Consider the following 27,878-nt stretch of genomic DNA (forward strand, 5'->3'; position numbering starts at 1 on the left):
GCATGTTCCACACTGCCCTTTCATGGCCAAATCGAGCCACAGATCATCTCCCAGTAGAAGAAGCTGCATGGCAAAAATATGCATTTCAACAGGATTTGATGCAATTTCTTCATGTCATCTTATTCATAAGAACTATTGATTTAATATAAACAAAACCCCATCCGTTCATGCCTATAACATAAAATTTTACAATAGCACATATTTTTCCCACAGTTTTTCTACAGCAACAGTTCTATATATTTTTCACCGTCAGAACACAAGAATTTAAAATGGGTCAAATATTTTCTTTTAGAAAAAAAGTATTTATTTTCTTTTAGTCTTTCTCATGCTGGTTTTTGTTTATGAAACAAATAATGTTCTCAGTCTGGCATAAAGTGTGGCAACACAGCTGGACTGGCACAACTCCAGAGCTGAAAATCTCTGGCAGAGCAAGACTGAACCTGTTGGAGCTGAGGAAGGACAGACACTTCATGAATTTGTTCTGCCAGGGGAGGAGCTGCCACATGGCACCACAACCTTCTACTGAAAACAACACCTGCCTTGAGTCAGTCTGAGAAATAACTGTGACAGTTGTTTAGTTTGTTGTTACTTTTCACCATTTAATGAAATAAACACAAAAAACCATCCAGTGTTTGTGAATGCCCATGGTGTAATGGTGTTGCTACAGCATGAACTGCAGATTTATACTGGATGCCACGGTTAAGTTTCTATCTAGGGAAGATCCACCAATCCAATGGTCTGCTCTGAAACCATCACAGCAGGATCTGTGGATCTCACACAGACACATGTAAGCCCCATATCAGCTTCCTAGGCATGAAATATTGTTATTATCCCTTTCTAAAAGATGAAGCACTGATACCCAGAGAATATAAGCAATATAGCCATCATAACCTGGGGATTGCAAAACCATAAGATAGTTCTTAGAAATGGATACTTTCTTTCTGTTGCCTGTTTTGTTTTAATTTTTAGAAAAGGTAATGTTAATTTTAGCACTATTAACTAGCTTTGACTATTGGTTGGTTTCTGCTGTCCTGGAACATTCAGCTTAAAATCCCTTTCTCAACCAAGAAAACAGAGAGGAGCTTTTACTCAACACCACAAATGCCTTTATTCCTATCTGCATAAAATTAAAAGAATCTGACCTTCTTTCAGGATCAACCATCCATTCTCCTTCCCAGTCCCAGCCCTTTGGGGGTAGAAAGTACTCTCTTTTCAGTTTGATTTTTCCTGTAACATCAGAAAACTTGTGGCGACCAACAAGTCCTGAGGTACCCCACTTTCCAAAAAGGAGAGCCTGATTTTCATACTGTGTGGGAAGAAAGCAAAAATCCAATTATTATTTCGGAATAATAGACAGCTCTTAGGAGGAAAAAAATTATATATTTATGTAACTATTATAACTGAAACACTTTACTATAAATTTACTTCCTCTGAAATTAAGTACTCCCTTTCCCTTTCCACATTACTCTGCAATGTCATCTTCAATTTCTTTCTTTCATTTTCTTCTATGCTGCCTGGTAAACAACCTTCTCAATGTAATACCTCCCTACAACTACAGTAAAAACTTCTCTAAATCAAAGCTCTGTTAAATAAAATCATGTTACATTGTTCAAAGAAGTTCCTTCTGTTCCCTAGATGCATGATTCTGTCATTCGTTTGCATGTCAAATCTCCTCCTCTTTAAAATATTTTCTTTTGTAACATGTAGAATTGAATCAAAATCTAAGCATAGTAGTTCCCAGGGGCATGATTCTGATGTCAGCCCAGTCTATTTCCCCTTCTGGGATTATTTGTAGTTTATGATGGTCTTGAGTTTTCTGCCCTTATTCCTGGAAAACTGTTGTTTTCCAGGAATAAGGGCAGAAAGACCAGCAAAAGAGACATTCAATACCTCTTAAACTGTATACTTAAATAATGGATTTGAACACCCATTGCTTTAAGTGACTTAGGACAGCACTACTAAATATTTAAGCATAGGTGCAACAGTAACATCACTGTAAAAATGTCTTTTTATTAGTTAGTTTACTGCTACTGGATTGTATGCACCATTACGTGATGTGGCATATAAAACACACCTGCTACTACCATCCAAAACCTCTATTGTTTGCTGTGGGACTATTTCAAGCATTTGAATTCTGACTTTGTTTACTCTTCCCATTAAAATGTTATTGTATTATAGCATTTTGTCAGCAACAGTAAATTTTCTGCTGCTACAAAAGAACTATTATTAAGCAAAACCACTCCTATGCAAGTACCATTTGTAGAAGTGAAGAATCAATTAAAAAAAAAAAAGGATTATTCACGTGCCAAAACATAATAGTTTAGATCTCCATCTTAATTACACTGATAAAAATCTAAAATAAATGTATTTGAAATCACTGGAGTTAACCAGATTTGTAGTGACTAACCAGTTCAGAATCTGGTCTGCTGAAGTTCACCTGGTAGGCACAATGGACTTGATTATTAATTGCCTTGAATGGGTTCTACTGGTTTCCTTATAATAAACACTACTCTCTCTTTCTGTCCAGCATGCAAAGAAATTCAAAAAAGCGATTGTTGAAGACCAGCAAAAGAGACATTCAATACCTCTTAAACTGTATACTTAAATAATGGATTTGAACACCCATTGCTTTAAGTGACTTAGGACAGCACTACTAAATATTTAAGCATAGGTGCAACAGTAACATCACTGTAAAAATGTCTTTTTATTAGTTAGTTTACTGCTACTGGATTGTATGCACCATTACGTGATGTGGCATATAAAACACACCTGCTACTACCATCCAAAACCTCTATTGTTTGCTGTGGGACTATTTCAAGCATTTGAATTCTGACTTTGTTTACTCTTCCCATTAAAATGTTATTGTATTATAGCATTTTGTCAGCAACAGTAAATTTTCTGCTGCTACAAAAGAACTATTATTAAGCAAAACCACTCCTATGCAAGTACCATTTGTAGAAGTGAAGAATCAATTAAAAAAAAAAAAGGATTATTCACGTGCCAAAACATAATAGTTTAGATCTCCATCTTAATTACACTGATAAAAATCTAAAATAAATGTATTTGAAATCACTGGAGTTAACCAGATTTGTAGTGACTAACCAGTTCAGAATCTGGTCTGCTGAAGTTCACCTGGTAGGCACAATGGACTTGATTATTAATTGCCTTGAATGGGTTCTACTGGTTTCCTTATAATAAACACTACTCTCTCTTTCTGTCCAGCATGCAAAGAAATTCAAAAAAGCTCCAGCTGCCTTGAATTCCCAACATTCACATCCAAGTTTAAAGTAAGAAAGCAATGCTGGACATACCATTTCTGCAAAAACACTGAATGTTCCCTCTGCAAAGCTGTTAAACTTCTTTTCAACCGCACTGAGCCCCAGCCAAATGTTAATTCGCAGCTCTGCGGGCATTTTGACATCTTTCGTCTTGTCCTGCGGGTACTGGCACACAAACAAAAATGTTATTCTTTGTTCTGTTATGGAGGTATCATAACTTTCAGTAAAAGATATATATTAACAAAGAGATATGAGTAACAATACATATTTATTTATCTCCTCCTGTACTGCTTTTTCTCAAAAGCCAGTAATAAGTACTACAGGAGGAAAACATTCTTTAAATGATACCTGCCTAGGGCATGTGAAAACCAAACACATTAATGGTAGTATCATCCCTGTTCCTGTATATTCTCTCCCAAGTTTCATTCAGCAATGAGTTTTCAGTTTTGACAACAACTTAAAACTTAAATGTTGATATTGGAGTTTCTTGTTGGGAGACTGGAAATGTAGAGGTTAGCAGGGATGAATCAGTAAAAGCAGAATCAATGGTGGTTTGAATAAAACTGTGAAGACACAGACTTGTTTGCATTGAGGCATTCATGAATATCACTACTAGTAAAATTACAAACTCTGTAAGTGCTCTTGTTTTACTGTCAGATTGCTTTTTTCCTGGTTAAGTTTATTTCAACTGAATACAATATCAACTTAGATGGAGAAAGGCATTCCCATTCAAGAGTAAGACTCAATTCAGAGAGACAGCTTCTGAGTGTAGACATGCTCTATTGCTTACAGAAAACCATCCAAAACTTTGAGTAAGTTTTTGGAACTTCTCTGACTTACACTTATTATTCCCTCTGAAAGTTTCCATTGATGTCCAAATATCAACTCCATTAATACTTTTAAAGTTCTGTCACAATTTTGAGCTCTTTTAGAAAAGTCTCAGAAATAGGGGCCCATACTGGTTCTAACCGCCTTATGATAAGCTTAAAAGTTCTGTGATATTTTGAAGACTCTATATGCAGTTGGCTTCTAATCTGTCCTGAATTTGGCACCTCATTGTTCATAGTTTGTTTGCATGTTTCATACTCATGTCAGATGGCATGCCAATTCAGGGAGTTAATTATTTCTTAAGGAGAAAAAAATAGTACCTTTAAGAAGATTGTTTGGGTCTTTCCACAATATTTACCAGATGATTCAGGGCTCGCCGTGGAGTACAGCACTTGGTGTGCAGGAACACGAGCATAGGCCAGTCTTTTCTCCCCTCGGATCATCCATATGATCACATCAGGCATACTGTTTTGTGGCTGAGAATTATTTGTGGGGAAAGGAGAGTTAAGAAGAGTAATTAATTGAACAATAACCACTCTAGAGCTGAGAAAAGAGAAACATAAATAAAGGCTTATGTCAAAAGATTTATCATTTAGAATCATGAATCACAACAAACATGACAAATAGAGGGAATTGTTTCGTTTTGCAAGTAAACCAATATATAGTTCTGAAGGAATAATAAAAAAATACCATTGAGATATTTGGAAAGCAAAGTAAGTTTTATAAAAAAAATTCCTTACATCTTTTATAAACTTTACTAGAGATATTTTGTCTCTCGATTCCCTTAAGGTGATGATAGTGACTGGATGCCATATGCTGATGCTTTGGACTGAGCTGCTACATATTAAACTGCTTGTGATGCTTCCACATTAAGGGTATGTTATTGTAAGACTTTTAGCAGAGGACAGAAACCACCTATTACCTTTTTGGAGTTCTGTGCCCACCTTTGTGAGCTAGCTGCAAGTCTGGCCAATTAATTGCTCTTTATTTTTTTTTAATCAGTAGCTCTACGGAGCACAAACAACAAACTGAAAATAAAACCATTTCTAAAATGTTGTGAAAACCAGCTATGAGATAGCCAAGATGTAAAGAGAAAACATTGGTGAAAATTTAAAAAAAAATCCACGGAAACACATTTAACTCTGTTAGAGTTAGTTGATTACTATGGCTACAAGCTGTGGAAATCCAACATATACCCTGCAGTCCCTGAACCAGAAAAGTGACTTGCAGCTCTGGAAGAAAGGAGGGGACAGAACAGGGTCTATTCTACCAATCACAGAGTGATCATTACCCAACACACATTCTCAGTGAGAACAACTAACATATGAGTTTTAAGTAAATTGCAATTACAGAGAGGAACATGTTTACTTCAGAGCATCTAAAATTACTATCCTACAGAGAGTGGATATTGCTTGATCAGCAGTGAACTTTACACCCATTTGTGTTAGACAGGTATTGCTAAACTAGCCAGTACTGCTAAACCAAACACCAGGATTGTGAAGCACTAACCTCTTCACTCAGTTGCAGTAATCTATCCAACCAATCCTCAATTTCTGTCAGAGTGGCTTTCACCTCAGTAGCTTCACTTCTCATCCTTGCTGCTGCTTCTCCAATCTGTTTGAGAGACTTGAGGCGCAGCTTTTCTATCTGAGTGTCAAGGACTGTAATATTAGATTTGCCTTCTATGAGGGGAAATGGTTTACTGAAAAGAGAATATTTGTTATGGTTAATTATCTAAGTGGCTTTTCTTTAGTTACACTCTAAATGCAGACATGCAAACAGTGGCAACAGATTGAGTTGCCATTATTTCCTGTGATTGAAAACCACTGGAACAGTGCTATTGCATCTATTTCTGCAGAGATTTTCACCTCACAAGGTATTTCTAGTAAGCAAGGCAAAGGCTGTACTTACATAACAAACACCAAGGTAGAACACCTTGAGGTGTTTGCTTTAATGTAATTGCCGCCAATCAAACCAAGGAAAATCCATTTCTCTATATAGTCACAGTAAAAAATTATCCTTTCAAAATGTACATCTCAAAACTGAAACCAGTGCCTTCAGACCAAGATTAGGTTCCTTTCCTTCAGTGGAAACTTTATATTCTCAGAAACTCAATATAAAATATGGCTTGTGGCTAAGACTAGATTTATCTAACCCTCTGGCAAGAAAACATCAAAGAACTCTAAAAGAAATCTGTGACACAGAACTTCTGAGTCAGCAGAGGGCAGAGTAACTATTCAATGGAACCAAGAAGCTGTAGAATCCTGAGTTAGAAGGGACTCTCAAGGATCATTGAGCCCTGCCTCTGCACAGAAACACATCATGTGCCTGACTGTCCTGTCCAATTCTGTCGGAAAAATGAGAGGAGGTTTGAGGAAAAGGCAGCTTTTCCAGGACCAATGACCGTATCCCTTTACCAGAGTTCATTAAAATATCTTTAATGTGATATTTTACAAAATGTTTAAAAATTTCCAAAGACACTGCCTAGTTTCTCTTCTTTGACCTACATTTAATGACATGCTATGAACTTCTAAGGGTTTTGATTCTGTAAAACCTTGACATTAACTATTGTGCCTTCCACTAGAGTTAGTTCTACTAATCTGAATGCAAGGGCTGTCTGCCCTGGGAGCTACTTTGGCATGAATCACATGTACCAGATCAGAACCTTCAGAAAGGCAAATCATTTTAGGTTTAAGTAGTGCACTGAAAACTCTCACAAACTCTAACTCATTTAAACCTTAGCACAGCAAGGAAAAATCCTCTATGAATTCAAAACAGGGAGCTATGTCTTTGACAGAGATTTTTTGAGTTTGCTGAAAAAAAAACACCAAAAAGAGCACCGTATCCCATAAACAACAAGAAGTTCATTTGGTGCTATATCTAAGTGCTATTGCTCCATTATTGTTGAGTGATATTTTATAAAACAATGGTCTGAATTAATAAGAGTGCAAATATGTGTCAGGATGAGGAAGTGACCTGAAGTTTCCACACCGGCTCCATGTGACAAAAGTTTGCCCTTCACATTTTACTTTCCTAGAGTTTGTCAGTCCTTTCTCTCTGTTTCTTTCAGATCACATTCATCCTATGAAGTTATCAGTTTATATTTTTGCATAAGCTTTCTATCATGGAATTCTTTGCTAGTACATACTGATCTCCACTGTTTGTTTTTCCTCTGCTTATTTTTTTATTGGCTTTACAACATGATGAATTTGCTCTTTCATTTCATGTTCTTTGTTATTTCCTCTTAGAGATAATAATTGTTCTGTCATTTTTCCTTTACTTTTCCGGTGCTGTTTTATCACCCACTTGTTTACTCTTCCCATCTCAATATTTCCTTTTTTAATGTCTCTTTCTCCTACAATTCCTTCCTCTCTATTTAGAATTTATTCTCTTTCAAAACTCTAAATGCTGACTTCTGTTGCCTTCTCTGACCACCCCCATACATACAGACACATTAACTAAAAGCTTATTCAAAAACACAATCTTTATGGCCTGTAATCCCTGCATACCTTTCGATTTTTTTTTTTTTTTGCTTACCAGTGAAGTACTAGACTTTCTTCCCTCTTCAGTTTCAGCAATAACATTGAAACACAGGTAAACCAAAGGTACATGAGGAATTCTAACGAAGGGAGGATGCAAGAAAGGCAGCAGAGAGACCTAATATCCATTTTTAGAAAAATCCTCCCTCAGATTTTTTTCAAGAGATACTGTTTTGTCTTATCACTGTCAGTAATAAAACTATCCTAAGATAATGGAGAATTACACAACCAGATGGATTATTTGCTTGGCAATGTGATGTTTTACTACTTTCAGACACTTTTGGAATTTCAGTTCTTAGGTCAATTCATGGGATTAGTCAGTTTTATAGTCCTCAGAATTTGTTTTCTGACTTAGCAAAGGCAATAACCAAGATTCTGAGCAGGCCTGGAATGATAACATAAGAGATAAAAAAAATTCTTTTACCTTATGTCTTCTGTAAGTTCATCAATCAGCTTCAACCACATCTCAGCTAATCTGTTTTCAGACATTTTAGCCTGCATTCCTGACTTTAAGGTGGCTAAGTTGGATTGCTGAGGAATTTAAAAGAAAAGAATTTGCACTTATAAACTTCCCGTGTGGTTTATGGTCAGTAGCAGTTTCAAGATTTTGATCTTATTTATTCATCTGTGTAAAGGCCAAACCAAAAAAAGACTCATATTTAAAATTAACTTGTATTTAACAGGACTATTCTGATGTTCTCCCCCACTGTATTTATATATATTTAAATAACAGTCCCACAGAATTAACAGCTCCAACCAACACTGAGGACTCTCCTTCCAGTGGGAATTCCCTGTGGCTTCAAGCAGGAGTGTGTTGAGCCTTGCTAAAACACAGGCCTGTGATTAACAGTGCTATTTGTTACACCAAGCAACTTTTAATTTTGACTAAGAAAAAAGGAAAGTATCACAAAATTCCATTATTTGCTAAAAAAATGCCACTTTTTGATTATACCTCTAAATGAAAAAGAGTAAAAATGAAAAGCCTAGCAGAAAAAGAAGTCTTTTAAATGTCTTACCAGTCTTTCAGCCATGTTTAGGATTACATTCACAGGGTCTAATCTATGACTTATGTCCTCCCAAAAAGAAGTCAGCGTTACAACTGGCTTTGTGTTTGACCATGGCAAGTAGTAATAATAATTACCTGGTGTGAAACATTTGTAGGTAAGGTTTAGAATTCATGGCAGGAATACATACTGTACAACGTTGCAACATTAATATAATTTATGTACTACAAATCATTAAGAACATATAAGCTACTCCCAATTCACAAAAAGATTTGTATTTTCAAGCCACTATAGCATCTGTTGAATGGTAAACGCTCACTTCAAATTGTTTCAAAATCCAACAGGTTTTAAAAAATAAATTAGCTGTTAACATATTATTTCCCATGACATACTGATGTAGATGGCACATTAATACAACTTTATCTTTGAAGTAAAATATTCAAATAATAATTTTCTAGAGTAAGTCTGATTATTTCATTTAATACACAGGAGAAAAAAAAAAAAAACCAACTACTCTTTGCAGTTAATAAAAAAATTATAGCCAAAATGTATTTTCCTGTGATCTAGCTAATTTTTTTCCCTAGGCTCTGAGATGTATGGTTTAAAAACAAGTTATTATTTTACTCTAGATCAGAATATTTAAAGCATGTTTTCCCTACTTAACTCTAGATACCTCTAAAATAACATGATTTCTTCTCCTGGCAAAATTTGTGTATATCCAGTATGTGGTCAAAGGACTTCACTGAATTCTGTCAAAACCCCACTAATAACCTCAGTAGGGCCTTGCAGCATGTATTCCATTAATGCAGCTTCACCTTAAAAGCTCTGAAGAGCCACACTCTCTGTTCTGTCACATTTTCAGGAAGTGTTCAGTGCAGCTGGGGCTGACACTCCAAAGCTACAAACAGCACTTCCAAAGGACAGTTTTGGAGTGTTCCATCCCCAGAGCACAGCACCCTTACCATCGAACACGGCGCGGCTGTACTGGGTGGTGGATGCCAGGGGCTTGCAGGTGCTGTCGAACTTGTTGCCGTAGTTGCCGATGCTCACCTCGAACTGGATGGGCTCCCCCGTGTCCTGCAGCATCGTGGCAGAATGAAACACAGCAGCCAAGCAGAACTTCCGTCTGCGCTGGTATTTCTGCCAAAACAGCCTTTTTGAGTTGTATTTCAAAACAGGATCCACAAATATAGAAAAACAATAGCAATATCTAATTGGAAAGAATAACTTCAGTATTTTTACTATTTTCTGAGAAGAACCCAAAAAATATAACATGTATAATAAATTACTGTATTTGATATTATAAAGTGTTTCAGATTAACACTTCCTGCTACAAGGGCACAACATTTTTGTAGCCACTACTCCTCAGCCACCAGTAAAGGCCTCTCTTAACTTGGAGATTGAACTCTATTGTACTGATTTTAGTGAGCTAGATCACTCTCTAAAAACAACCAGCCAAGGCACATCTCCACTACCAACAGTGACAATAAAACAAGGATTTACCTCGACAACCAGTAAGTCATCATTAGGAATCATTTCTAATTTTTTATTTACAGGCTTGCTTTCAGATAATGTAGATAGCTCAACCAGAATTCTCCCTCTATATGCAACTCCTTCTCCCTGTAACACAAACACATATCAAATCAAATTTTATATATTTGCCCTAAAGAAGTGTATATTTTTTTTAGCTGTACATGATTCTGGCTTCACTGAAGTGTTCTCAAAACTCCTGCAGAGGCATGGATGTACATATTGGAACAAGTGAAATAAAGTAGTTGGCTTAATGCTAGAAGTGAAAAACATATTTATGCAAACAAGGAAAGAAGAAATACAAATGCATGCAAAGGTGCAGTTAGTGAAAATCATCAAAATCATTGCTGCTCCTTCAAAAATTTCTTTAAAACAAAACCGGATAGAAATGGAAAATACTATCATACTTCCTTATTAATCTTAAACATAAAATATTATTCAAAAATAAAAAGCAAGAGGTGTGTAATATGGAAAAAACCCATTAAAATTAATTCATTCATTTATTAAAATAATTGGGTTAATTCTTTATGAAAAACAATAAATAAAGAAACTTACCTTTCCAAAGTTTAATTCATCATAAGGGTCTGGGAATCCAGTGTATTCTCTTGGACTTCCATAAAAGTTTAGGTAACAAGGCCCAAATGTTGGTAAAAAGCCAACTTCAGTTTCTCCAGAGTTTACTAACAGAAGACATTACCATTATATCTTTATTAATTACCATATTGAGCCAGAAAGAAACAAGTAACATTACCATCAAATCCATTAGAATAAATGTTAGATATTAGTTAGGTATTAGTAATATAAGGACACTTTATTCTCTGGATATACCATAGGAATTTAAAGTAACTATACCACTGACTATACTTGTACCTAACTTCTTTCTTCTCTACACAACACTTACACTAAATGCAGCAAAACACTTCATGCAACACAACACTTCATGCAGCAAAAATCCCACAGAATGAGAGGAATTTATGTCCCACTCCCAATATATGGTTTTAATTTATGTGCAATGGTAATATGCCCTTTTGCTAACAGAAAACATGTTTTCTAGAAAAAGCGAAGCTGAGTAAAACAACATTTGCAATCACTTAAATGCACAGGCCAACGATCAAACTAAACAGCCAAAGAAAAGATGCATTCTCTAGCAGAAAAAGGAGATGAGAAACAGATCAACTTTGCAACAGAAATTTCCTGGAGTGATCTGCAGCACAGAGAAGGGTACACTTATTTCTCATGGGAAAAGAAGGTGGGGTAGGACAGTGACAGTAAAGGGTTGTGCCTCGTGTGGCTGTGCCACTGCTGAGTGACACAAGTGGAATGCACAAGTGAATGTGATGTCTGGATGTCATTTCCTGTCAACAAAGTCACCTATAATCTGCACAATATAAAATAAAGATTTGTAGTCCTTTATTTTGCATTTGGCTACTTTCACACCCTTACCTCTGAATCTGAAACAGTTCAAAAATTGAATGAAAAAAATCATTTGAATAATGTCCAATTAAAAAAAAATTCTAAGACTGAACTGCTCACATCAGACCTCAGTATGACTAGGTTTAAGATACAGATATGTGTTAAATTAATGCATTCACTACTTACTGATGCCAATAAATTAAATAGAGTATAAATTTAGAAACATATAGAAAATAAAAAAAAAAAACTCCCAAAACTGGAATAAAAATAATTTATTTTCTATTTTTTTAAATTTAAAATTCAATTGTTTACTTTTAGAAGGCTAATGATCATGCATAATATAAAATGACTCTGAGAAATTATTTCACCCTTTAACTTAATATTACTTTCTTAAGAAAGGAGGATAGTAAATGAAGTACCATGTGGATGATGTTGATTACCTTTCAACTGCACTCATATTTCTTTCTCACTACTTAAATATTTATCAGAAAGTCTTTCAAAGCTGGATGTCCACCTGGTAAATGTCACCTCTCCAGGTAGTAATAGAATCAGATTTTATTTTCCAGATTTTGTTTATATAGCATGCTAAGCATAAGCAAAACAGCCACTAATTATTTTAGTCAGTTATTTACTTCTGCAGGGCTCTGCAGTTGCAAATATACCTGTGATCTCATAGCCAAGTTAAACATTTCAAGCCATTGTTAGACTAAGCACTCTGTAATTGAAGCAACTACATGCTCATCTCTAACACACAGCTTGAAGCACCAGCCAAACAGAAATATTTTCAAACCAATTCCACTGCCAAAACTGGTTTATAGAGTTAGTTATGTTTTAGATACTCTTTAATCACAATGGTGAAATCTTTTAGACAAAGAATTATTAAAAATATTTTTAAGCTGATGGAGTATCTTAGGCAATACTCTTCAGTTTGGGCAATGGAACACAAAATCAGTAACAGGTGAAGAGATAAACCTTCATATGATGAAGCCCCTGTTTCCGAAGATGAAAAATCTATATTATGAAAAGAGAAGTAGTTATATGATGAGTGACAATAGCATTAAAAAAAAAACCATATCACAATACATCTCCTTTAAAAATCAAGTTGAAAGCCTGAGACAAAATAAATTTCATATGGGCTAGAATTTTGCCTCTGGTTAATATATGAAGGTATTACTCTTCCTGTACAAATTCCAAAGGGGAAAAAACCAGCATGTATCTGACAAAATATCTCGTTTTAGTGCTTATTTTTCAGCTTTGTACAATTCTCCTCCACACAAAATACAGATTTATTTTTAAAACTACTTTTAAAATCTTCAGGACATTTTAAAACTCCACTACATTTCAGGGCCCTTAGGGTATCTACATTTGCATTTACTGAGGACTATAGACTAGCTCAGTTTCACAATTCCTTAGAAGCCAGAACTAGTTTCAGAACAGCACTAAAGAGAAGATAATAGAAATGGCTATTCCAATGCCAGTACCTCAGCAGAGAGAGAAACCAAACTAATCTCCCCAGTTACTGAGTGCCTGGGTTGGAAGTGTAAATGCTCTGTGACTCAGCTGCAGTTCAGGATGCACACTCATAGGGGAGTACAAAGCTCTCCAGAGCTGAATTCTCCCCAGCAGCCCAACCCCTCTGTCTTGCCTTTCCCATTGCCTTTTTCTTTTGCTTCTGGCTGTGCACAGGATATGTAAGAAGAATGTTTGCATGAAGTCTTACTTAACAGCAGTCCTTCTAAGAGGACGATATTATAAGCTTTTATGTGACTGAAAATACAAGTCCATCCAATTCTTGCCTCAAGTCAGTATAGGATTGGAGCCACTAACTTTGCTTTTAAACACCTGATATAGCCACCAACTTCAGAACAAATTGGTCTGTCTCAGACAAGTACATACCATATAGATTTTATAAATACAACAGAAAAAAAAAAATCGTAATTCAGATTCTTATTGTGACAATGCTGAAAATGGTTTTGAGATAGTGTCCTTCAAACTATTGTAGACAGCCAGATAAATTCATGTTAAGCCTGTTTAACCTTGAGCTTTACAATGCTGTTTGGATAACTAATATGCCAAGCTATGTTCATTAAAAAGACAAAACAATTTCTCTGGCAAGTTAACACAGAATCCTAGTGTGGGAGCTGGTCCAGTTGTATGAAAGATCTTGCTATAAAAAGAGGTGATTACAGATCTAGATCACAAAGAAATGATCAATAATCACAAGATTATATTAGAATATAAATGTAACTGGATTTTTCTATTATTTTCAAAAATATTGGCAGAAAAAGTATTTCTTATAATATTTTAAAGAAGAGTTTTATTACAAAGCTATTTCCCAAAAGGAACAATATATTAGGCACCTCATGTCTTGCCTAACTTGTTTTCTTGTAGTTAATCAGTTTTGGGTTTTAGCTGTATGAAAGTACATATCCAGCCACCTCTACTGATTGAAGCATATAAATCAATTGTCTGCAATCATAGCAGTGCAATCAAAATCAGAGTTACAGAACAGGAATACAGAGCACTCGTGCAATGAGATGCAGTCTTCTGCCTGCTTCTAGTCAGCTGCTGATCAGAGCAGAGACTGACCCAGATTCCCCAGCATCTGCAAGCAGCCCAGTGGTGCCCAGGAAATGAGTATGTGGTTCTAGATAGTTCCTAACTACTCAGGAACAGCTTTTAGGTTCTCTTCTCAGAGACAGAACAGATAATCTTATAAGGTAGCAAAAGGAGTCTTGCTTACAAGCGTCCAAAGAAGTGGTTCTGAAGCAGTGACTCCAGATTGCCTTGAAATTAAATATCTTATTAAGCATCTAAGTAAATTTGCATATCTTACACATGGTAGATTGTGATATCACATCGTTTTCTGAATTTGGGAAAGTACTCATAAATTTACTCAGTTCATTAACATATATATATAGTGGAAAACCAAATCTTGAATTACTTCTATTTCCACCATGATGTGGTTTAGTCATTAAAATTTGAATACTTTACTTTTAAACATCCCATAGAATGTTTTCTAGGAGCATTGTCTTGAAAATTTCAGGAACAGACAATCCTGTTACCAGGGAATTGAGGAACTATAGATAAATATATACTTTCTTAGAACACTGATCTTTGCCATAACACAAGAAAGATAGTGTGTTATACACTTCTCAAGCAATTACCTTCAATCTCTCCTCCAGAAGAAGCAATTTTTGAGAGACTTAAATATGTTGTTCCGACTACATCATTTTTTGTAAGTCGATCCCTACAAAAAAGTTTAAAAAAGGAATATTTTATTTAAATATAATGCTGGTCATCACACACAGTGGCAAGCTACTAGTACACATTTTTTCTATGACCTGAAATGCTTCAATATTACTAACAAAACCAGTAATGACAAGTTACAAAAGTGGGCTCTAGACCATGAATAAGTCACCTGACTTTTACCCAATCATTAAACAGTGATAGTGCTCAATTCTCACTGCACACGATTAAAAATAATCTCATGTTACACTAATCAGATCTCTGGTAAAGAAACCATAAAGGCACTTAAACACTTGCTTAAATACTCTCATGCACTGTAAAAATACCTGACATCCATAGAACCAGACTTTTCTTATTACCTTCTTTTCTTATTATCTTATTTTCCTTTCTTATTTTCTTATTTTCTCATTCTTTGCTTATTATGATTTAGCTTCTTAAGTAATTTGATTAAAAGTCATAACTCACCAGTCAACAACTGAAATTTTTATTTTCTCACACATCGAGGGAAACTAAAAAAAAAAGAGCAATGAAAGTAAAAAAAAAACTCATTATTTTTTTTTCACCTCTGCAATGTTAATGCCCTGAGTTAAAAAAAAAAAAAAAAATACTACAGAAACAAGGGTAAAAAAACTGACCTTGATTTGAAGATAAATAATTTGATTCCATTCTGGATTAGCATTTTTCTCAATTATGTTTGTGCAAACCTGTCAAAAATGAAATCAAATAAACAACAGAACAACATCAAAGATAAAACAGAAAAAAAAAGTATTTACTAGTTAAGAATTAGGACACATCATCATCTGATTGGAAAAATTAGGGGTAGTAGTAAGTGAATCCTGGATTAATGCTGCAATGAGCCATTGATGCTCAATGAGTTTTCCACTGATAACTGCTGTTAGAGTAATCTGCATATGCAGCATTAATGACTTTCAGAGAAAAAGGAAAATATTGAAACAGTGTTTAAATATAAGATTTGGGTTACCCTATTTTTTTTTTTCACTAGAGACAATTAAATGAAATTATTAAAGCTTTTTATTTCCATAAGCCACAATTTAACCTGCTTTTAGCATTGCAGAGAAATGAGATGAAGGAATTACTTGATTCCAGCTTTCTTTATGCAGATTTTAGAGTAGATGAAGAATATATCATAGGGGAGAGGCTGCATTATTTGCTGGTCATGTCTTCTAAAGATCTTCTACACTACTGGGTGTGGTAACCTGACTATATAGAATATTAAATGACTGACAAAAAAATTTACTAGTAATGACTATAAGCTGTGCAATTGTGCTCCAGATCAAATTTGGCATTCTAAGGAACATATTACTATTTAAATGTACAAATGCAGTAATCTGTCCAGAAAGATCTGTATCACCAAGTACTAAAAGCAATCAGGAACAACTGGTAGGCAAGCAATCTGGCATATGCCAGTTCTAGCCTTTAGTCATACATTCCTTTCATTAGTCATCAGTTTTACACCCTTTCTATTGCACCTTGAAGTTTGTCATTCTACAAAGTTAACTTTATTTTTTTCATTTTTTTAATTTCCATTAAATTCATGTTGGCTTATGAAATCTGTTCTCAGGACTACAATTAGAACACAAAGGTACAGATATTTACTAAATTACCTTTTTCCCAGCAAAAGAAACTTCTACAAATGGATCTACCAGGTTTTTCTTGTCTGCTTCTCCTCCAAATATTTCCTTGACAGTTTGTGCAAAAGCATCATCCACTGGAGAGGTGTCAAAGATTAAATTAAGGCAGTTATTATTATTATTATTACTACTATTACTATTCATAAATAATAAATTGCCCATTGTAATCTTACCAAAATCAACCAGCTCACAGATCTAGGAAGGGTAAAGTCTAACCTGATAAACAAAATTCAGAAGTGCTGCAAGTAAAAACTGAGAATTTTGGCTTAGGAGCAATTTTAAGAATATAAATTTTTCAAACATCATAAGAAGTGCTGATGTGCTCCTGAATTTAAAGGCATCACTGTATTTGAAAAACATTATACATGAATTTGAAGACATTGCTATTTGGCACAGATGTAGGTGAGAAAATATGCTAGTAAGGGATAAAATGTCACCTGTATTCTATTCTGAACAGCTAACACAAATAAGTACTTCTAACAGTATTCAAACGGCAATGGACAAGTAGGGAGAAGCTGCATACTCTGTGGAATGTCCTCAGCTCTGTAGATTTTGAGAAGGAAAGTGACCCATCGAAGTGCAGTCCCAGCTGGTAATAAAAGATTGCTCTCCACATCATCACTTTCATTATCTCTCTCCCTTTTTTCAACCTGTTGGGGGATACAGTTGTAGACAAAAAAGACAAGGCAATGCATAGAATTAGAATTAAGGTGATTAGCTAAACTGTTGATTAGCTAAAGACTGGTGTCAGTTTCATGATGAAGAATGAGACACTATCAAATTATCAAGCCACAAAAATTTAATTCTAGCTAAACTATTTTACTTTCAGTTTTATCTCTAAAGTACTAAATTGCAGGAGCCCATTATAATCACACTTTCAAAATCATCATCATCAGACAATAATGATTTTGGCACATGTACAATGCCAACTTCATGCAAATTTCATACTCATCTCATGAGAAGGCATTTACTGCAATTAGAAAAGGCTTATAAGTATGATATAACTTGCCAGAACTTACTGCTTCCTCATTTAAAAATAAACACACCACAAAACAACTAGACATATCCTTGTGATTTCAAGAAGCGTGAGGATAGCAGAGAGGAACAGTTAATACGAAACTAAAAGGCAATCTGCCATGGTTCTGGGAACCACATTATATTTAAATAAGGAGAAAAGTATGCAAAAATATCAAACAGGAAAAAAAGCAGAACTTAAACTACAGGTAATGGTCAGGTAAGAAGAGCATTACAAGAAAAAACCACCAGTTTTCACCTTGACAGAACAGCAGACAGGAAGGATGGGATTTTTGAAACTACCTGCTGCTTTCATCTGCATCAAATTACTTGTGCCTGACTTGTAATTACTGCAGGGTCTCATCTTCACCAGGAAAAATTGGTAGTACTCTGGATTCTCTATGGGCTTGTCTATGTTTTGTAGTAGTGGAGACATTCCTGGCTTAGTCCTGGAACTGGTATCAGTGTTTCTGCATGCTTAGCTACGCTAGGGAGAGTTACACATCAGCTTGAATGCAAAAGCAGGCTAACACATCTCTGCTTCCAGTATGGGAAGAAGCATTTACAAATGGTAGAGGTTGCTTAACTGAGCAGAATAACAAAACAAGCTTTGAGTTAGCCACTTAGTACAGGATGAAACCACTAGTTAATTCTGTCTTATAAATACTGCTCACAGAGCAAATTATACAGTATTAAAACAATGTTGGGGGAACATAAAAAAGTATCTGTGGGATGGAGAGGGGAAGAAAAACATTTAAATTAAACTTACTGGTGGCTCATCTCCAGTTCCCAGGACAAATATGCTGACTTTCATATAGCCTTTGGCTCCTGAATTTGTATCTTCAGGATCACTCAGCAAAAGCCATTTTCTCATGACTGCATGGCCTGAAATAAAACAAACATCACCACCCGCCCCAGCAATGTCCATGTCCATCCATGATGTCACACAAATGGCAGACATCATATAAGCAGTGAGTGATTTCAAAAGTATGCTTTATCCTAAATTACCCCAATTATTTAACAAAATAATCCTGTCCTAGACAGGTCTCAATAGTGCCATCCAAAACAAGAAATCTGGTGCTAAACTATTTTGGCATACTAATTCAGGGACATAGTTATCAAATATTTTTGCATTATTTTTCAGATTTTAGGTCTTTGATAAAAAAGGGGCTTGTACTTCATTGTGAATTCACTGAAAAGAGTTATTTATTGTTGGATTTTTTGAAGTTTATACTTAAAGCCGCAAACTTAAATAACTTTATATTTAGTTTCTTCTTTTACTTTAGAAATTTAAGGAAACATTTCAGCTTGTAGTTTCAAGGAAAGAAGTTCTGTAGCAACCATTACTTACCAGGCTCATCATAAACATAGCCAATGTCAATCTGAAATAAAGATCAAAGGCATTACCATTGAAGAAATACCAAAACAGAAAAATGGTTGGGCAACTCCCCCCATGTTTTTCATGGGCAGTACTACATTGTTCTCTTGGCGCAAATAGAAGGCAGTTTACATAGAATATTACTAGGAGGAGAAAGAGAAAATGCCTTACATTGAAAAAGTAGGGATTTCAAGGGGATAGAGCAGCCAAGAAAATGCAAGAAAAGATCATTAGAACTAAAGCGTGCAGCTATTTTCTTTTCTTGGATCCCCAGCTTTTTCATTTCCCAGAGACACAAGATGGGGCCGGCATACTGCTTTTTGAATTCCCCATGCTCATTCATTATTTTATGTTCAGACAGGCTTTTCAGAACACTTCTTTTCCTTCTTCCTGCTCAACATCTCATTCTTCAGTTCCAGAAGTGAAATTTGGTTTTTTTTAATGAATAATTTCCTTTTCTTTAGTAAGAATTAGGACAGTTTCTTCCCCCAGCGTGTCAAATCTGGACAAGATTGCCTCATTCATTGTATCAGATTTTAAACATGTTCAGGAATGTAAGTATGTTTGCTCATGATAGTTGGGGCCAGTATTCCTTGCAGGTGAAGTCTGAAAGGGTGATTTTCTAGGCAGAATTACCCTTGCGGTTTCCTGTTGGAATGTGTGCCTGCAGGAACAGAAAGCAGCGGAGTGATGTGCTGTCACCTGCTTAGTGAGTAATCAATCTTCCACACAGCAAGACACAGCAATACACCACTGACTGAATCACTAGAAATCACAAAGAAAATAAGCAGTGAGAAGCAAAAAGCAATCAGCTTTGTGGCAGAAAGTGTTTCATTTAGAAAAGAGCACTCTTCCCTCTTTGGATCTTTTTGTAAAAAGCTGGTCTAGAGACCTACTGAATTTATGCAGTACCAAATAAGCAAGCAGAAAAGACAGTCAGTACTGATACTGAAAGTGTTGTAACAGTGGATCCCAGTAGCCATTACAAGGGAATTACATGGGAATTACATTACATGGGAATACTTGGCAGGCAGATGTCTACTTCCCAGAGCTGACAATAACAAATGCAAATAAAGACCACCTCACTAATACCACCAGAACTACAGAAACTACTTTAACTAACTGAATTTTCCATCATTGTTTTTATTTAACTTCTGATCAAAGGAAGACCTCTCCACATTATTTGAGAATGTGTATCTTTATGTCACCATACATACCACTAGTCTGCCTATCAGCTACCTAAAAACATTATCACTTTAAACCCTACTTCACATCAAATAATCACCTGACCACAAAAGAAGAAAAAGTTACCAGGATGCAAATTGGATAACTTGGTATATAAACCACACAATTTTTTTTTTAACAATACTCTTCTACTCAAATAAAAAAACCTGCTTACTAGTGCTTTGGGCAAATGGTCTCTAGCTTGAGAAGCAAGATATCATCAGGTCTTTGACCCCATGAAAAAGAAGTATAAATTTAAACATTTAAAATCAGTACTTAAAATTTTTCTCCCTTTTTATTTAATTTAGTCCCAATATGGAGCTTTCTTCATACCCACCTTAAATTCACCCATTAGACAGTCTGCTCGTAGAGAGTGAGAATCATACACCTAAAAAGACAGAGGAGCATGAAACAGGAATGTTCCTAAACAACCTGGTGAAATGGCCGGAGGATGCTACAGGTATCCAGCAGCCTTGGGAATATGCACTGGTTTTTCTTACCCGAATGCTAACAGTTTCATCAAGCAGCTCTAAAGGAGTCATGTGCACATTGTAGAAAAATATCTGTCAAGGTAAAAACAAGGAAAAAACCCTGTCTTAAAATGATAAACACATAATTACTCAAACATAAAACACAAAAGCATTATTTTAAGAGGCGTGTGAAGTATGCCTGATACAGTACTTTTGCCCCACCTCCTTGCTGGACATAGTATGCAGTAACTTAGTGCAGAATGAAAAACTGAATTTAGTAAATTGACTCAGTACAACACAGACAAGACAGTCACAACGTCCATTTGAACAAACACTGTCAGCATAACTGTGCTGCAAACTGCCCTTTGCTCCTTGCTCTGCACTTCATATTTTTCTCAGGGAACAACTTCAGAAACTATAAAGTTCATTTGCCAGAACATTAAATTCTGGTCTAACCATCTCTGTTGTAGTTGTCATAGAGGCCTTGTTTAGGACTAGTGGTGATAGTGATTCCTATTCCGGTTTTAGACTACTATGGATATTGAGACTGCCAAGGAATTGTTTCAATATGAGGTGCAACCGACTTTCTGCCCTCCTTACTTTTTCCATGGTTTCATAAATTTTGACTGCTACCTACAGCTGAGTTCAAGTTTTAAAGTTTTATAAATTCCTTGGTCTTGCCTGTGCATATTAAAAATGCTTGCCATGCAGTTCCAAAATCTTCGAATTTTCCACACGTGCCCAGATAATGAGAGTCAGCCTCAGCATTTTGTCTATTACACTTCAGTTTTGCAACATTAATCTTTCAGCTATGGATCGTTCTTGTGTCACTTATGTGGCTTTGAATTCTCTCCAGTTTTTCAGTGTGTTTGATGCACAGAACCCCTGTCTGGACAGAGAAATCTAGCTGTGCTTTTACAAATCACGGGTAGCAAGGCAGTGACATCTCCAGATTCTGTGTCAGTCCTACGGCATTGCACTGAGCACTCATCTGCACACACCACAGAGGTCTACAATGATTTCTAATTAATTTTTCTGTGATTTTTATAACCTGCACACAACTATTCAGATTGATTCTGTCACATGGCAAACTGCACCAAAGAAAACATTCAATACGTCTCATATGAAGTTTGACTTCCTTCTAGATAGTTTTATCTGCTAAGACTGTCAGTGACAGAGATGTGTTTAGTGATGTGAAGACATAAATAAAGGGACTGGGAATGGCATAATGCATAATGACCCATAAATATTAGTAAATCTTTATTATTTGATCATAATGAAAGCTGCATTAACTACTTCTCAACATTTGACAGCCTCAACACTTCAGCTAGAGAGTTCTTGTACCACTTACTTCATCAAAAAATGGGTTATTTCCTCTTTTGATTCTTGTTCGGTGTGTCTGACCACAAACATGAACTTTGACTACTGGTTTTATGTTATTTCCAGGCAACTGACGACCTTCAATGATCCTAACACGAATCTGAAAAAAAAATTAGGTATTTGTACTAATTCATTCTCTATATTATCTGTGATCCTGATCACAGCAATTCTTTATTATATCACAAAAAATGTTAGCCAACACCTGAAGTAGCTGACAGATATGAACCAGACTTTGCAAGCTTAATTATGACAGTAATTAATTTTACAAGACAAGTTAGAGTTAATTATTTCACTGAAGTTTTTTCACTTGCCTTTACCATACATTTTTGAAGCTGCTACAGTAGTTTGAAATCTGTACAACTATATAGCAAATAAGGTTCATCCCTATTTCAGTCAGAACTGTACAAAATCAGACATCTGTGGAACAGGAACATTTGAGGAATAAGTTTGAAATACTGCTTTCAAATGAAGAGGCTAATTATCTCTGTGGTGCATTAGATAAGCTGACATTAAACTATGCTGCGGCTGTGTGAAAGGAGGAGTGTTACACTCAGCAGAAAAAGGGAACATGCAATATTCAATAAATCTAGTACCTGAAAATCCTGTGGTTTGTTAGAGAGGATTCTCCGTGTTTTCTTGCCTTTGGTGATGCGTTTAGCTAACTGGGCTTCCTTTGTGCCACTTGGAACTGTTGGTGTGATACCACCAACTGGACCATCCAACCCATCCTCGTAATCTCCACCATCTTCTCCATCTCATACAGCAAAAAAACAGTGCAATTAATAAATAAATAGCAGAACGTGCTGTTGAAGTTACAGGAGTAAGAGTCTGATATCCAAGAGTTCCACTAAAATTCTATTATTAGCTCACATCAACAATGTTTTTGCCAACTGCGTTCTTCCAACTCCTTTTGAAAGCTAGTCATTTTAGCTTGCTTAAGAACAACTTATATCCTAACCAAACTAACTCTAGATCAGTCTCTCTTCTGGATGCAGAGCGTCTAATACAATTCCCATACACTTTTTAAATCAACCAATTCAAGCAAAGCTGAGCTGTGATCATTCTCCAACTAGTTCACAATTCACCACAAGGGATTCATTTTATTCCAGCTGAACAAACATTGCTGTTGAATGAGTCTTGGTGTTTCCCAGCAGCAAGACTAGGCTATAGCACAGCATTGGTTTTTAGTTCAGAATCTTGAATGCACTAATACATTTAGGGTCTGCCATCCAAAATAAAACTGAATCCTTCTCCACAATATTTAAATGTGGAATTAAGTTTTTCAGTAAGGCTCTTTGACAATTCTGAAATCAGCATACCTCTGTGGAAGAGAGTTCTACAACCACATGACACTATGATACTGAATCATACTCTGAGATTCCAGTATTGCAAAACAGGAACCATAAACATCTAGACCACAAAAGTGGTCACTTCCTTGTGTTTCCAGCTTTTCTTAACTGGACAGGGACTATGGTAAAATTTAGAGGAAGAATGAGCTGTGTCTCTGGTGGTTGGTATTAACAGAATATATTCTAACTTCATAAATTACAGGCTGATGATCACTTTGTATAATGAAGTCCATGGTCCTTGTAAGAGATGCATAAAACCAGAGAGACAGACATACTATGTATTTTATAAGCAGAAGACCCCACCCGCCTCTCTAACAGCTCTCAAAATGCATTTGCCTGAATGGATCCATGCAGCTGATTACATACCCTAGCACTTAATTTTAATTCCTGAAATTGAGCTGTAGCTGTATCATAAAAGTGATTTCATTTCATGGGAAATAGGTATTTACAATAACTAACTAAAGTGTGTTTGATAATTCGCACTGAAATAATTTTCATGCAGTTTCTGAATGCTAGCTAAAAAACTTCAATTTTTTATTTTATTTGTATCTTATAACTGAAAAAAAATTAAAAGCTATCAAATAATCCCATAAAGTGAATTTGTATTTTTAGCCTTCAAGTCCACATTTCTATAAAATTACTTTGAAATGCAGTAATTTAACACACAACTTTTGTGTTTATATTACTTGTCCTTTCACTTTTCAAGAACACCTCTGAGAGAAGTCACTGTAATCAAAATTTCCCTCCAGAAGACTCCTGATTTCAATTTTTTCCTTCTTAGCTTACTATCTATCACCAAATAATGGTCAAACTGATTTACTTCTCTAAAATAAATTTACAAAACATTTATTAAACTTCCTTCTTTCTTCACAAACACAGCCTTGATATTAGGCTTATTATTTTCCAAACAAATGCAAAAGTTTGTTACTTCAGTTTTGTTAAGAGTCTGTAAAACCAGATCTCAAAAATACTCTCAGCAAAAGCCTGGTCAATATGATATACAGAAAGAACAAAGAATATTCCCTACTGATCATAGTATTTAATTGCCTAGTCAAATATCAACCTAATACAAAATACTGTCTTCCAAAACTTAATTGTTCTACAAGGGAAAAGGGGTTTAACTAATCAAGAAAATTTTTTCACCAAGCTCCCTGACATTGAAAGCAATAGATGGAACAGCTCTGCTTTTTGGTTAGCCCTAGAATTGCAGCAAATAATTGCTACTTCCTTTAGTATTCACAAACCTTTCTTTCCTAAACAAAAGCCATTTTGAAAAGTTTTTAAACAAACAGAGAAAATTATGCTAAAATCCATTTTGTGTCAGGAAATGCCAATTTTTTTCTTAGCTTCTGAATCATCCTTAACTTCTTTGAAATAACTATCTAACAGTCTTGACATGCTTGCTTCTGGTGAACAGTGCTGCTGAATCACCTTCTTGCCTTACCTTAAACAGTTCCTAGAGCTTTTAACAAAAAGGTTTAGAGAAAAGGATGAAATACCTTCCTGTGCACTGGTCCCTCCTGGATCAGTTGGATTTGCAGGTCCAGCTGGTGGCTCATATCCTACTACCAAATCAATTGTTGCCTGCAGAGAAATAGTTTTTTATGGAGCCCACAGTATTCACAGCAGCTGATTTAAAGCAGTAAGTTGTTCAAACACTGTGCATGAACAGTTAACTATTCATGGGCACAGCAGTTTTATGAAGTTTCAGCTACTAGTAGATTAATAAACTATTAATAATGATTACACAATTTTCAGCTAATGGACTAGGTTCTAAAATATTATCTAAGAAATGGAGTCACTGTGTTTACATTTAGAAAAATCTGTCACAATACAAGCATGTAAGATGCTCTACAAATGTTAGTTTTAGTTCCACAATATTCATGGCAGACAAGGTGACATCCTAAATTTGCAGACAGATAAACAAAGGCAGTAGAGAAATACCACTATCTCATCAACAACTGAACAAGTCTGAACCATAAGTAAAATTTCCTATCTGGCTTCTCTAATTGCTTGTTCATATCTCCATCCTGGAAGAAAAACAAGATGTCATTTTCCATTCTAATTATAGAATTGTCTTTTTTGTGCTTGACTGTGGTTTTGGATTATTGAACAAACCATTATTATTACTAGTTGCCAGAGTAACATGACGAGTCAGCAAAAAAAGCCCAACCCTGTGACCAGCCAATCATGATTTTAAACTGCAGCTGCTGAGAGACTGAAATTATGCTTAGAGTCTCTCACGACTGAGTACACTAGAATGCAGCATGAAGTGCCTTAACAGCTACACTGCACAAACACAGTAAGGTCCCAGGTTCCAAAACCTACTTAATTAATAACTAAGTTAATAAGCATTTAAATCTAAACATGTGCTAAATCAAGTTAAGCAAGTTCTTGTGTAACTTTCTGAAGGGAGCTGGCAGTGAACATGCACAAGACCGTGTGCTCTGACACAGGCAGCTGTTACAAAGCATAAGGCAAAAAGGTGCATATGGCAACTCCATCGGTACTTGCAAAATGCACTTTGTCAACATCAGGCTGCTTTCCATGTATACTCTGTGGTCCATAATATTTATAACACATACATACAAATACATAATATATACAGAGAAAAAAAAGAAGTATTGACTTATTTATCTATGGTTATAAATTTCCTCTGTCTGGAGCTTTTTCTAGACATTTCCAAGAATTAAATTGATATTAGTCCTGTTGCTGGAGCATTTTGATCAAGAATACAGTAAAATAAGAAGATGTAAGTCACTCACTCCAGTTTCTTGTCCCCTTTCATTCAGCAGAGGTATGAGTTTGAAGGGAAAAGATCTGCTTTGGTTACCTACAAGATCTTTAAGTGCTACAGACGCACTGCCAATTAATCTGAAATTAAATAAAAATCATTATTAGAATGCAAATATACATCAAACAGCAGTTCCCATTTTTCTTTTGCTAGCATCTGTTAGTCAACCAAGCAACTCCAGCCATGACTTGAAAACTCAAAAGTACAACAAAAGACCATTGCAAATGCCATGTCATGATTGCGTACTGCTAATTTTTAATTTCTGTTTCATTACATTCAAGTGTGTTGGTATTCTTTATGGCAGCCACAGCTTTAACCTAAAAGAGGTTAAAAAATGAAATTATTTTTCACATATTTTTGAAAATAATATTCTGTATAACTTTCAACAGCAATGTCACTTATTTCCACCACTGAATTTTCATTGGTAAGTTAAAGAATATAAAAATTTCTTTCCCTACACAGATTTGCAAACTCTCAAGTGACAAGCAGTGAACATAAACTAGGTACAGCAGCTGTTGTACTACACAGAAAAATACACAAACCCAGACACATTCGCATCTTTGTAATGAAAACAGTGAAACAGAACTAATGCAATAAACGTGCTTACTAGAGAATCACAAAATTAATCTTCTTGCTCATATTCTGCATTTTGGAATAGGTTCATCTTCTCGCTTCTAAATTCTCAGAATGTTTCTAATGGTTCTAGAGCAGTCTACCAAAGGAGATCTGACATGTGATAGACTCTTTTGAGCTACTTCTGCCTACTTTGGGACTGCATCTGTCACTCCCACCCTCTCCCAGAAAGATGAAAATTGCATGTACTTTTAACCCAAGAGTCTACTTTTTGGCAAAATTTCTTAGTGTGGTACTGGTCTCATGATACCTGGCACTGTATTTCATTCCCTTGGCATGTAGTAGCAGTTTACTCCCATACTGAAGTGGATTACTGGAATAACTGAGATTTTTTTCAATTAAAAAAAAAACAAGATAATTTTATCCTATAAATATTTCAAAGATCACAAATAAAATACCAACTTTGTTGCCAAAGCAGAAAAAAGATTTGAATACAAAGAACCTAACCAAGGTCCCCTGAATTACAGAGCTTTTTCATGGAGCAGCTAAAGGTGCAAGGCTATTTTTTGACATGGAGCAAGAGTGCTGTTATAGCTACTCTTGCATACTGTGTTATGAGAACATAAATTATTTTTTTCAGAGTACATTAGAATACCTAAGTATAAAACATCCATTTCCTCCAAATAAACCTTCCGGGTTTAACACATCACATTTTTACAACTTCTGTTCAGCTGCAGAAATGTACATATTTTGAGGTGCCATAGAAGAGGAAAAAAGAGAACAGAAAATATTTTCCTATGCACATTTGTAGAAAATTTATGTAGACTTGACCTTTTGATTTGATATGAGCTTACTGGAGCTTATGGAGTGACTTCAAAACAATTCAGAAGCCACCCAAAGTAACCTCAAATCAGCAGGATGAATGTTTCAGCAACCACACCCTCCTCTCTGGTGACATTAACTCAAGAATTGCCATTCACCTGCAGTGCTTTTCAAATTTTCCCCTGTACATTTCCATTTCTACATCCTCATCTGCCATGTACAATTGATAACTTCACACATTTGAATACCTAGTAACCATTTTAAAAATAGTGATCACCTTTGGCAGACTGAAGAGGGAATCAGTTACATAGACTTCTGGCTTGCAACCAGCTGCCACTATACATTGTCTCTCTATCTACATGCCTTTATTTCCCCCTCCTT

The 27,878-nt window shown here is 35.5% G+C and overlaps 1 protein-coding gene across 2 annotated transcripts in view; it reads right to left on the reverse strand.

Moving 5' to 3' along the window:
- The window catches only part of MYOF (myoferlin), a 64,072-nt gene that overhangs the window by 24,453 nt on the left and 11,741 nt on the right, over nucleotides 1–27,878 (reverse strand). For both annotated transcript variants that reach the window (XM_041461378.1, XM_041461379.1), the window contains exons 4-26: nucleotides 26,074–26,182; nucleotides 24,808–24,892; nucleotides 22,553–22,713; nucleotides 21,931–22,059; nucleotides 20,610–20,672; nucleotides 20,447–20,497; nucleotides 18,859–18,889; nucleotides 18,277–18,392; nucleotides 17,017–17,143; nucleotides 16,467–16,570; nucleotides 15,477–15,545; nucleotides 15,307–15,350; nucleotides 14,760–14,842; nucleotides 12,565–12,603; nucleotides 10,735–10,859; nucleotides 10,153–10,269; nucleotides 9,612–9,789; nucleotides 8,662–8,786; nucleotides 8,070–8,176; nucleotides 5,616–5,808; nucleotides 4,427–4,582; nucleotides 3,312–3,443; nucleotides 1,143–1,306 (exon numbers count right to left, since the gene is read on the reverse strand). In XM_041461378.1, coding sequence (XP_041317312.1) covers nucleotides 1,143–1,306; nucleotides 3,312–3,443; nucleotides 4,427–4,582; nucleotides 5,616–5,808; nucleotides 8,070–8,176; nucleotides 8,662–8,786; nucleotides 9,612–9,789; nucleotides 10,153–10,269; nucleotides 10,735–10,859; nucleotides 12,565–12,603; nucleotides 14,760–14,842; nucleotides 15,307–15,350; nucleotides 15,477–15,545; nucleotides 16,467–16,570; nucleotides 17,017–17,143; nucleotides 18,277–18,392; nucleotides 18,859–18,889; nucleotides 20,447–20,497; nucleotides 20,610–20,672; nucleotides 21,931–22,059; nucleotides 22,553–22,713; nucleotides 24,808–24,892; nucleotides 26,074–26,182 — 2,508 coding nt within the window. The remainder of the gene's footprint in view (nucleotides 1–1,142; nucleotides 1,307–3,311; nucleotides 3,444–4,426; nucleotides 4,583–5,615; nucleotides 5,809–8,069; nucleotides 8,177–8,661; nucleotides 8,787–9,611; nucleotides 9,790–10,152; nucleotides 10,270–10,734; nucleotides 10,860–12,564; nucleotides 12,604–14,759; nucleotides 14,843–15,306; nucleotides 15,351–15,476; nucleotides 15,546–16,466; nucleotides 16,571–17,016; nucleotides 17,144–18,276; nucleotides 18,393–18,858; nucleotides 18,890–20,446; nucleotides 20,498–20,609; nucleotides 20,673–21,930; nucleotides 22,060–22,552; nucleotides 22,714–24,807; nucleotides 24,893–26,073; nucleotides 26,183–27,878) is intronic.

Source organism: Pyrgilauda ruficollis, unplaced genomic scaffold (assembly GCF_017590135.1).
Source record: "Pyrgilauda ruficollis isolate IOZ18807 unplaced genomic scaffold, ASM1759013v1 scaffold15, whole genome shotgun sequence".
Taxonomy (NCBI): Eukaryota; Metazoa; Chordata; class Aves; order Passeriformes; family Passeridae; genus Pyrgilauda; species Pyrgilauda ruficollis.